This window comes from Alligator mississippiensis, chromosome 9 (genome assembly GCF_030867095.1).
Source record: "Alligator mississippiensis isolate rAllMis1 chromosome 9, rAllMis1, whole genome shotgun sequence".
Classification (NCBI taxonomy): Eukaryota; Metazoa; Chordata; order Crocodylia; family Alligatoridae; genus Alligator; species Alligator mississippiensis.
In genome coordinates this window covers 42,739,038-42,751,273 of record NC_081832.1, presented here as the reverse complement: position 1 = coordinate 42,751,273, position 12,236 = coordinate 42,739,038, and the positions used below count along the sequence as shown (strand labels likewise).

The 12,236-nt window shown below is 38.7% G+C and overlaps 1 protein-coding gene across 8 annotated transcripts in view; it reads left to right on the top strand.

Annotated features, from left to right (window-relative positions):
• ANKHD1 (ankyrin repeat and KH domain containing 1) overlaps positions 1 to 12,236 on the top strand; it is a 175,630-nt gene that overhangs the window by 144,125 nt on the left and 19,269 nt on the right. For all 8 annotated transcript variants that reach the window (XM_059733404.1, XM_059733401.1, XM_059733400.1 and 5 more), the window contains 9 exons: positions 822 to 967; positions 2,237 to 2,379; positions 4,307 to 4,520; positions 5,472 to 5,647; positions 6,003 to 6,165; positions 7,278 to 7,373; positions 8,693 to 8,809; positions 9,333 to 9,507; positions 11,392 to 11,848. In XM_059733404.1, coding sequence (XP_059589387.1) covers positions 822 to 967; positions 2,237 to 2,379; positions 4,307 to 4,520; positions 5,472 to 5,647; positions 6,003 to 6,165; positions 7,278 to 7,373; positions 8,693 to 8,809; positions 9,333 to 9,507; positions 11,392 to 11,848 — 1,687 coding nt within the window. The remainder of the gene's footprint in view (positions 1 to 821; positions 968 to 2,236; positions 2,380 to 4,306; positions 4,521 to 5,471; positions 5,648 to 6,002; positions 6,166 to 7,277; positions 7,374 to 8,692; positions 8,810 to 9,332; positions 9,508 to 11,391; positions 11,849 to 12,236) is intronic.

Sequence of the window (12,236 nt, the reverse complement as noted above, 5' to 3'; positions counted from 1 at the left end):
GCACAGATCCACACAGGAGACTACATTTTGGTGTACATCACTCCCACAATGCACCATATAAAGCAGCTGACTGCAGGCTTCTACCATACCCAACACATAAGAGTGAATTTACCTCGCATATAATAAATTTTTGTTATAAAAAGGGTCAGCGCATAAGAGCGAATTCGTGCATACGGAACCTGCATAAAGCGAGGGAAACCTGTATTGCTTCTGCAAAGGAGCATTGAGTCTCATGGCCTGCCTGAGATAAATGTCAAGGAACTGAAATCAGTTGGACACCTGGAGCCATAAGATGACACCCCCCCCCCCCCCCCGATGTTCAAAAAAGTGACTTTGTGGAATTTTGTGTTTTGGGGTCTCCATCTTGAACTTCTTGCTCAAATAACCCCAAATTTTGCTTGATTTCACTACCCAGCTTCCTGAACAGGTACAGGATATTTCAAAACAGCCTTAGCAAGCATGTGGATATTAGAGTACTTAAGGCCTTGCTACATTTACCTGCTTCTGTCCACAGAAGCTCTGTACCAGACAGCAGCTACCACTGTCATACTGCTTTGAGGGTGGTTGCACTCAAGTTTTGCTGTGGTGTAGACTTAACCTAAGTTACCTTTTAAGCAGAAAGCACTTAAGCTTACCTGTACCACAATGGGCACTCCACTGTAATACAGTTTGTTTAAAATATTCAGGGTGGCATCTAAGGATGATTATTCTTGTATTTGACTTGAGTACTTATGATCGATTAACCCATTGAGGCATACTTACATGCCTACCACTAATCTGTTAAGCTTGTCAGTTTTCTCACATGATCCTTGTTGGATTAGGTTTTACACCATTAATTCTGGCTGCAACTGCCGGACATGTTGGCGTAGTGGAAATCCTACTAGACAAAGGTGGGGATATAGAGGCACAGTCTGAGCGCACAAAAGACACACCACTTTCACTGGCATGTTCTGGTGGACGCCAAGAGGTACATCTTTCTCTCCTTTTTTTCTACTGGGTTTGAATTGTTGTATGTGAATGACTTCATTCTTCTCTTAATTTACCTTAAAGTGAAACATTTAATTTTTTTTCCAAGGTTTTTAAACTTAATGATTCAGTACCTGACTTTCACCTCCTACTTGTTGAAAAAAGAGAAGGGAGGAATGTCAGTACATACATGGAAAAAAGTTTATTGCACAATATGTTTCACATTTTCGGAAAGAAATAAGTATAATGAGGAGGTTGAGTGTTTGTTTTGGGTCCTCTCCACCCTCTTAATTATTCAATCTCAGGATTTTCTTCCATGTACTTTGGAATTTTGGATCTTGCAGAGTAAATCCAAAATTTGTAAGTGTCATGGAAAATGATTTTTTTTTTCTTTTTTTATAGTACACTAGTCATTTAAAGAAGTAAAAAACGGGTGTTACAGGTCTCACTTTAACTAGTAAAAGCTATATGTGAACAAAGGGCAAAATAGGAAGAGAAATGGAGGAAAGATTTATACAATGACTTAAAGCAGTACCTGTTAAATTTCCTTAATTTTCCCATTTTCTTCCATTTTTCACCCTCTTCCTCCATTTTCCTTATGTTAACAGCTCAGTGTATCACATTTTTGGCTACCTTTTAGATGAGGTATTTCCAGAATTTGCTAGTTTCCTTATTAGTTGCACAGACTTTCCATCAGTAGATGAGACCTGACACAGTTAATATTTTTGTAAATTTTCTTCCTCCAGGAGAAAGCTCCTTCTCTGTTCCTCATAAGAAGCTGGAGAGATGCCCTGCCTTCGCCCTTGTGTTTCTGTTACCTCAGTCATTTTTGGCAATATTGCACTTCTTGTTGAAAAGATGTATACAACTGACAGTCAGATTTGGCATTAATATCAATGTTTAATTCAATTTGTAGGAAATCCCTTGGGGGGAAACCCTTGAACTACCATGTCAGACTTCTCAGGATTTGGATATATACCGTAAATCTCAGACCTCCGTTCATGGGAAGAAATTCCACCATTTTTTGGTTAGATAGGATCATCCTTTTGAGAAAGAAGCGCTTCACTGCTCCAGTCCATGCAGACTGTTTTATGAATACTGTCAGCTGCTGGATCGATGCAGTGTATAAGTTAAAGAATCTAAATGAGCATCTCAAGATTACTGAAAATATGCATAAAGGTTTTTTTAAAGTGTTAATAAATTCTTCCACACCCTGGATAATGGCATCCCATGACATACCTCTTACATCCTTTTTACTATACTTTTACAGGTGGTTGACTTGTTGCTGGCTCGGGGAGCAAATAAAGAGCATAGGAATGTTTCTGATTATACACCGTTAAGTCTTGCTGCATCTGGGGGATATGTCAACATCATTAAGATTCTGCTTAATGCTGGAGCAGAAATTAATTCACGGTAAGATATTTCCACATCAGAGAAACTGCAATGTGGGACAGATGTTCCAGTGTTGGTTCTCATAGATTCATAAGATGTAGGGTCAGAAGGAACCTAAGTAGATCATCAAGTCCGACCCCCTACCCCAGGCAGGAGAGAATACTGGGCTTGTATGACCCCAGCTAGGTAATTATCAAGACTCCACTTAAAGACCTCCAAGGTAGGAGCCAGCACCACTTCCCTTGGAAGTTGGTTCCAGATCCTAGCCGCCCTGACTTTGGACATTAGAAGGCACTACTTCAGCCTGTGCTTACTCTCAAACAATTTATGGCCATTATTCCTTCTTACTCCGGGAGGTGCTTGGGGGAACAGGGTCTCTTCCATTCCTCACTGGTCCCCCATGGTAAGTTTGTAGACGGCCACCAGGTCCTCTCTCAGCCTTCTCTTGTTAAGGCTGAACAGGTTCAGGTCCCGTAGCCTCTCCTCATAGGGTCTGCCCTGCTGTCCCTGGATCATGTGCGTGGCCCTCCTCTGGACCCTCTCGATGCTGGCCACATCGCTCCTAAAGTGTGGTGCCCAGAACTGGACACAGCACTCCAACTGTGGCCTGACCAGCATCTCATAGAGGGGGATGAATCACCTCCTTGGCCCTGCTCGTGATACATCTGTGGATGCATGACAAGGTGCCTTACTGACTGTCCTCACATTGGTGGTCCTTGTTCATTTTGGAATCAGTAATGACTCCAGGATCTCTTTCTGTCACTGTGCTTATAAGAAGGGAGTTCCCTAGCCTATAGGTATGCTGCTGGTTCTTACTGCCCGAGTGTAGTACCCTGCACTTGTTAGTATTGAATCCCATCCTATTCTTATTTGCCCACCCCTGTAACCTGTCCAGGTCCAGTTGTATCCTGTCCCTGCCTTCTAGTGTGCCCACTTCACCCCAAATCTTGGTGTCATCAGCAAATTTGAACAGGGTGCTTTTCACCCCCTCGTCCAAATCACTAATAAAGAAATCGAACAGTATGAGCCTGAGGACCGAGCCCTGGGGGTCTCCACTGCCCACATCCCTCCAGGTTGAATATGATCCATCTACCACCACTCACTGGGTGCGGCCCTTCAGCCAATTTGCAATCCATCTGACTGTGTAGACATCAATGCCACAGTTGCCTAGCTTTTTAATGAGAATGGGGTGAACAGAGAGAGGTAGTTTGCCATCTTAATCTCAAGTCAGGCAGAAGGTAGGGGAGGCTTTCACTTTTTCATAGACTAACAAAATCCAAGAGGAATTGCACGTGCTTTCTTGATCCTGAGCTCAGTTCATCAGATACTATGAAGAGACATGCACAGAGCAGTTATAAAATGGAGAGAGTGATTTGAATCCAAGGCAGAGAAAGGACAGAGAGGAAGGAGAGGTGGACAGTGAGGGGTGGTCACAAAAGCTGGTCCAGATAATAGGATAAGAATCTGGAGTCTCTTTAGACCATACTTTACACAATCTAGTGTAGATGATTTCTTGTTCATCAATTTCCCATTCAAGTTGGTTTATAAAGTTTTGCTGTCTAAGATATTCTAAGATCAGTGATGGAATGTCCAGGGAGGACGAAGTGCTCTGTCATAGGGTTGTCTCTCTTTCTGGAACTGTCAGCTTGGCATTCATTCATTCGTACATGTAGGGAAATTACAGAATAATAAAAATATTTCAGAAAATTTTATTTAGTCTAAGAAACTTTTTTCTTAGATTTTAAAATTCAGATATTTGCTGTGTCTAGTTATTCTCGTAGTTCTCAATCAGTGTTGAATTAGTACCTTAGGCCAGGTTTTATGGCAATCTAGAAAATGTTACACAAATATTATTCCTCTTAAATGAAAATGTACTTGAATGTCCCAGAGTATTCATTGAATTTTGTAAAATATTTATTTTTGGGTGTTTTATTCTTTTTCTCTTTAGGACTGGGAGTAAGTTAGGTATTTCTCCTCTGATGTTGGCTGCAATGAATGGCCATGTACCTGCAGTGAAACTGTTGCTTGATATGGGTTCTGATATTAATGCCCAAATTGAGACTAATCGGAATACAGCTCTCACCCTGGCTTGCTTCCAGGGCCGAGCAGAGGTGGTCAGTCTTCTCTTGGACAGGAAAGCCAATGTTGAACATAGGGCTAAGGTAAGACCATGAATTAACTTTCCCATCAAGTTGGCTTGAGACAAGTGTACTTCAAGATTTGTCAGGTTCTCTTAATCTTTTAACCCCCTTGGTTATATCCACTTCACTGACCCCAAAGCAAACCATCATTCTTATCCAAATCAAAATGTTTCATAGAAAATGTTTTATGGAAAAGTCAGAAATATTGTTTAGAAACTGTGAAATAAATAGTGTGTAGAATGAATTGCATGATTTCTTATCAAATGGGTGGGGTTTTTTAATAAACAGCTAGCCATTCCTTTTGCATAAAAAGTAAATAGGTCCCAACAGCCAGGAACACTGTGTGCCCTCAGAGGCTGGGAGGGCACAGCGAGCTCCTGCAGGCGTCGGCAGCACTGTTGACAGTGGAAGCATGGCAGCGGTGAGCGATGAGCTCCCATAGGCGGTCACGGCGCTGGTGCGGGGGGGGGCCGAGTGGCAACCGCCTGCAGATGCTTCTGGCCATGTTGGCGGCGCTTTTGGCAGGGGGTACACTGCCAATCTCAGAGGGTGCTCGTGCATCTGCGTTGCACCCTTACGCATTGCTAATGCCAACAGTTTTCACTCTAAAAGTATAATTCTCAAGTGGCATTTTGAGCATAACACACAGATATAGCTAGCCATTTCATACACAACAAAAATGTTTTAGCTGAAATCTGCCTCTCTTGAAAATAAATCTGTGGTATTACTATAGAACTTACAGTTTAAATACTGCATCTACTGACATTTGTTATCTATTTGCCTGGGTCACTGTAATGTATAAGTAAGTAAAATTTTAAAAACTGCTTGCCTGAAGCTAGACTCATTGGTCCAGTATAGACACACAAATAAAAGGCCTGATTTTTTTTTTTTCAAGGGCTAAAATGCTTAAGGATGCATCCAGACTGCATTTTGCATAAATTGCATATTTCAGAACTATTTTTTTTGTCTCAGACTGGTCTCACCCCTCTCATGGAAGCTGCTTCTGGAGGGTATGCAGAGGTTGGAAGAGTTCTCCTTGATAAAGGAGCAGATGTCAATGCTCCACCAGTGCCTTCCTCAAGAGATACGGCTTTAACTATTGCAGCAGACAAAGGCCACTACAAGTTCTGTGAGCTCCTCATTAATCGGTAAATTATTTCCTATGTCATCTGTAGCTGCATAGTCTGTAATAAATGAGAACTAGAACTTAAATATTCTGTTAATTATCCAACTCGTAGTTAGAGGCTAATGTAGATACAGGTTCACCCCCAGTCATATTTTACTACGTAGATTTAAGTTTATCTTGTTTTAATTTACATTGTTACTTAAATAGAAAAGGATTTCCTTACATTTTGTTCTTGAGTTTTCCAACTTGCTCCTGATGGTTTGTCAATGATGGAAGTTGTAACTTCAAATGCAGTTTGAATTTTCATGTTTTTAGTAACCTTTCCCATCTCCCAGTCATCAGATATCCTATTTAACTTAATGATGTGTCTCTTTCAGGGGAGCACATATTGATGTTCGCAACAAGAAAGGAAATACACCATTGTGGTTAGCAGCTAATGGTGGCCACTTTGATGTGGTGCAGTTGCTTGTGCAGGCAGGAGCTGATGTCGATGCAGCAGATAACCGAAAAATCACACCCCTTATGTCAGCCTTTCGCAAGGTAAGTTGATAGTATTTTTCCAAATGGAATAATTTCTCAAGCAGCTTTAAATCTAAATGGTTGATCTTTAAATTATTATGTACCTGTCACTTTCGTGTTTTGAGAAAATTAGTGCTTTTAAGGTAAGTTTTAAATTCTTATCTCAAGAAAGAGCTTAAAATTGCTGATATATGAATTGCTTCAGTGTTATGTAGTCATCAGTGCGCTGTCGTCCAGCAACTTCTGGAAGTAGTGCCTCAGTCCTTCTGAAATCCAGCAGTTTGCACTTTTTCCCCCAGAAGCCACCTTGTTGTTAGAACTCTGGTTTCTTACTACATATCTGGAAAGTAAAAGCAAGTTTAGTAAAGGAATTTCTAAACCACAGATGCTTCTAACACAGCATGTTGGAAAGCTACAGATTTGAGACGAACAACAATCTTGAACATTTTTCACATCTGATTTTGTTTTTTCTGTGGGTGCTGGGTTTGAGGAGGCAGGGCTGCCTAGTCCTGTTAGCTGTATTGTCTTGCCTATAGAGACATTCAGTCTCTCCACTCAAAACGGCCCTCACACCATAACCACCAGGTTAAAATCATCCACTATAAGCCATTGGAGTTCCAGTGTCCAGCCTCCTGTCCATTGTCTTTTTAGTCCAGTGGTTTTCACCATTTTCAGACTTGAGGCACCCCTGCATAACTTTGAAATAGTTTTTATGAATTGAGCAGCACCCTAATTTATTAATGATAGTGATTGCTTCCTTGTAAAGGGGCCAGAAAGTTGGGGCAGGGCAGGGCAGTGGCCAGGCAGGAACAAGCCTGAGCCTACAGTTATCTCCTCATACTTTGTGTCACCCTTCAAAAGATCTTGGGGCACCCTAGGGTACTCTGTCAACCTAGTTAAGAATCACTGTTTTAGTCCATGAATTCACTGCAGCAGGGGCTATATTTGTTTCTTTCTTGTACAACAAGATCATTGTCAGTGCTTTATAAATTCTGATGATCACTACCACTTACGTAGGTGGATTTTTTTTAATGTCACTATTTCTGCTGTTGTTTTAACAGCACTCACTGTTGTAATTGCCAGCATGTGCTGTTCATAGCCAGAGGAGACTGCAATTTTATTTAATTTTCTAGGGTCATGTGAAAGTAGTTCAGTTCCTGGTGAAAGAAGTTAACCAGTTCCCTTCAGATATTGAGTGTATGCGATACATAGCCACCATAACTGACAAGGTAAGTTTAACTGTGAAAGCAGACCAAGTGCATTAAGTCTTTTAAAAATATGCAGATAGAAGTGCCAGTGTCTTAGCAAACCTGTGAAATAGAAACATCATACTTGAATGTTAGATGTACATTGTTCTGTTTAGAAAATTGTTGCTCTTATGGCAGAGCTTGGGCCTCTCCATGATTATTTATTAGATAACTGAGTGTTTTCAGTTTCTGCTGCAACTTTGTTGTCTTGCTATTTTAGTATGACTTTTCAACCTTAGCTCAGCTAACAGTTCTCTTCTGGATATGTGCAAAATACGGTCCTGGGCCCTTCAAAGATCTTAAGCCTAAAAAAAAAGTTTAAGCCATCTTAAAATAAAAACACAAATACAATAAAGCTGGTTGGTTGGTTGGTTAGTTGTTGTTAACAACTCTTGTATGACAAATTGGTCTTTCCATCATGGATTGTTTTCTTTTTTGACTCAAAATTGCTTAGAAAAATTAAAAGCTTTTAAAATCAGGTTACAGCCTGTGATTCTGCCTCTCACAGAAGGCAAAGGAGGGTGGCACCTTTAAAACTAACTTGTTTAAAAAATACATACTTTTTTTTTTTTGTAGTTGACTGGCTACTTCATCAGATGCTGTCACCTGCAAAAGCTTATGCATTTCTGAATGAGTTTCTCTCTAAGGTGCCACCCTGCCCTACATTGTGCTTGACTTTCAGACTAATGTGACTAATTTACATACCTGTATCATATAATTTTATTTTTTTCTTTCTGTTTTAAGACTTTAAAGGAGTGTCCCCAAAACAAAGCCCTTTGCATTTCACTTTATTTAATTTTTAGGAAGTTTATTTAAATAGCTATTGTAATGAAGGAAAGGAGACCAAATAAAAAATAATTTATTTTTCTTATTTTAAAATGAGTCCTCTTTTGTAGTAGTGTAAGAGTTCTAGCCATGATGATCCAGTAATTCCATAACAGGCAACGGTTTCTTAGGGTGTTGATTTTTATTGGATCAATTGTATAGTTGGGCTAGCTGGACAAGATTTTGAATATAATACATTCTTCTTTGAAAAGCAAAACATCGGGTCAGATGATGAAAAATGGCATCTTAGTGAAATGTTTGAGAAGTTATTCACAGTTTGGTAATGAGCTTCTTTTAATATCAAACAGTCCTTAGTAAATTACTGAATACAAGCCTTTGAGAAGTATCTTCTTATGTCATACTAATTGACTCATTAATATTCATAAACATGCTATCTCATATTTGCAGAATAAGCTCCAATAATTAATTTTGGATTTTTTCGATTCTTTTCATAAAGTAGTATTTTTACTTTTCAGGAGCTGCTGAAAAAATGTCACCAGTGTGTGGAGACAATTGTGAAGGCTAAAGATCAGCAAGCTGCAGAAGCAAATAAGAATGCTAGTATCCTGCTAAAGGAGCTTGACCTGGAAAAGGTGAGGGGAAAAATGCCATCATCTTAGCTTGGTTTTTGACTGGTATAAAGGAACTTTATCTCAGGTATATTGAAACTGGCTGGTTTTCCTTTCTTCAGATTTGTAGTTGCTGCTGTCATTTGGGTCTGCAGTGTATACTTTGACTGTACATGTTCTAGATATTGTTTTGCTGCTTCAGATTTGTTTAAATGTATTTTTGCAGTATTAATCTGAGATGGTGACAGATCATTTTATATTTTAATAAGTCATAAATTGCCATTAAACGCAGTCTGTAGCATTCTGGTTACATGCATGTTGGTGACACCAGTTCCTTGCATGTTTTTTCAGCGTGGTAAGTCTCTGAAAGCTTCTGTTCCAGTTAATCTCATTTTGTATGATCTAGTGTTAGGATGTCTGGGTTCTATATAACAGTTTATAACCATTTCTTTACCTCCCCCTCATTTTCATGCAAAGACCTAATTATGAGCATAAGTAAGTACTAATGCTTAGTATGGTTAAATATGGATGCTTTCACTTCCCACAGTCAAGAGAAGAAAGCAGAAAACAAGCTCTTGCAGCTAAACGAGAGAAGAGAAAGGAAAAGAGAAAGAAGAAGAAAGAGGAACAAAAAAGAAAGCAGGAAGAAGATGAAGAAAACAAACCTAAGGAAACTCTAGAGCTTCAAGAAGATGATGATGAAGAGGAAAATGATGATGAAGGTAAAAAATATAAAATATTTTTATTTTGAAAAACATGCATTTTCTGGAGTGTTGGTTGTAACTGTGTTGGTCTAAGGACATAGGCAGACAAGGTTATTTGGGTAAATATGATATCTTTTATTTAAATGTATCACTATATTTGTTTTTTAGTGTGTTAATTGTAGACCTATGCATAACATTTTATAGATTCATGATCTATCACCATATTTGTACTTGATTATATTAATTCTAGGAGTAGGAATAATGCTTTTATAATGGTTGGCCCTATTTTATTATTTTTATTATTTTGCATTTCTATTATTTTTGTTTAAACTTTATATTATGGTTGTATATCTGTTATGTTGTTTTCAGGAGCATGGCTTTCAGCCTGAATCCTTAATAATAAATTTAATTTATCTTTTATTAGACCAACTGAATAATTGGAATAATTGTTCTTTGAAAGCTTTTGGGCACAGGTGTCGTTCAGGCATCAAAGAAGTCCGCTGGTCTTCCTTCTAGGGTCCAAATAGAAGGCTTAAGCTTGTATTTGTAATTTATGTACCGGATTGTATGTGTGAGCAAGCTTGTGTTTTTGAGCAAAATTTACTGGCAAACTGACTGTTTTTTAATTTGTTATTAGTAGAGAGCTTACAATGGGTGAAATAGTGTAGATGAATAAAAAAAAAAAAAAAAATAAGCATGGGAACATAATTATACCATGCCACGTTCTTTTAGTCATTGGTTTGCAGCTTGAACACACTTTTTTTTAGATTTTAGTACAAATACTGAAGTGTACTTATTCTGGAATAGCCAAAAACAACTTTAAAACCTAACGTGACTTCTAGTTTAAAAAAAATGTCTTATTTGCTTCGGAGAAGAGCAAACTATTATCTTTAAAGAAATCGAAAGTCTTGCTGAATAGACTGGTCCAGTTCTCTCACTCCACTTCAGGGTTGCTTCTTGCTCTGGTTTTCACCATACAGCCAAAAGTTAAATTTGACAATTCAGTGTTCCTAGTGAGTAAAACTGCTTTTGTTAATTGTCACATACTTTCAGTTCTTTCCTTCTTCCCAAATCAAAATCCCCTCAGCACATCTAGGATGTTTACTAATAACTAAAACAGTTGCTTTTATTATTTTAGTGGCAGCTGAGACCAGAATTGCAACTTTAAATGTGAAGTATCTTTGATCAGGAAGAATTTTCTATCTTTGTTCTTGTGTACAAGTGGACTTGGAAAAATATATTTTTCCCTGAAATCCTCTTAAGCATTATGCAGACAAGGTTCCTTGGGTGAATTTGATATCTTTTATTAGACCAACCCAAATAGTTGGAGAATAGTTATTAAGCAAGCTTTTGGGTTCAAAAACCCTCGTCAGGCTAAGGAAGTTTCAGCAGTTGGTGTGTGCTCTTCCTGGATGGAATGAAAAGTAAAGAAGCCAGGGGCTGGGCTGGGGAGTCAGTTGCGAGGCAGATTTGGATTAAGGAACCTTGTCTGCCTATGTCCTTAGACCAACACGGCTACAACCTAAACCTCTTAAGCATTATAGCATTAATAGGTAAAGAAACTTCAGACAGATGTGAGTTTGAGTCCCCTTTATCCGTAACCTTTAGCGCTTCTCATATGGCATATGTAAAAGATCTTTTGGCTCTGTTCTCTTACAGAAGAGGTTACAAGATCAAACCATTTTACCTGTTCAGCTCCCTTCCTTCCCCACTTAAATAGTGGCCTACTTCCCCACTTAAATAGTAGACCATTATTTACACATGGTATGTGTAAATTGTACAATGTGTGTAAATTTTACACACAATTTAAAATTGTAACATTTTAAATTTTACAATGTGTGATTGGTATTTACGATATAATACACACGGTAAATAACTTTTATCTATTTTTATTTATTTAAGTGGAGCAAGAAGTTCCTATAGAGCCTCCCAGTGCAACCACTACAACTACAATTGGAATCTCTGCAACATCAGCAACTTTCACAAATGTCTTCGGGAAGAAGAGAGCCAATGTGGTGACTACCCCCAGCACCAACCGAAAAAACAAGAAAAATAAAACTAAGGACACTCCTCAGAATGTGCAGATAATTTTGCCAGATCAGCATATATCTCTAGCACAACAAAAAGCAGATACAAATAAAATAAATGGAGAGCCAAGAGGTGGCGGTGCAGGTGGGAATAGTGATTCTGATAACCTGGATAGCACAGATTGTAATAGCGAGAGTAGCAGTGGAAGTAAAAGCCAGGAATTAAACTTCACAATGGATACAAACTCATCTACTGATAGGCGATACTCCTCGTTGCTGCTCCCTTCTCAGGAAGAAAAGTCTAGCACCTCAGCTCCAAAAACACCGACAAGGTGAGCCATCAGTTTCTGTTCCTCGCCCTTTTGGAATTGTACCTTGGTCTGTATCTGTGAATGTTTGTTGGAGATAAAGTACAGCAGGTAAATCTCATCAGTTTGTGAGACTAAGGTCTTAAAATTCTGTTTTATTGCATGGTTTTTAAATAGCTGAATTGACTTGGGTGTGCCAGTTTTAAAAATGAAAAGTAAATGAGAATTCTGGCATTGTTGGCAACCCCATACAAAATTGGACTGCTCTGCTAAATCAGGATCTCTGTGCACTTGTTAGATGTATAAAGTGAATCATTAACTGAATGGATTGTGAAAAGAGCTTACAGTAAGAGGATTGGAAACCTCAGTGTCAGCTTTATTTATAGTCTTACAAAAGTAGTTCCATTACTCA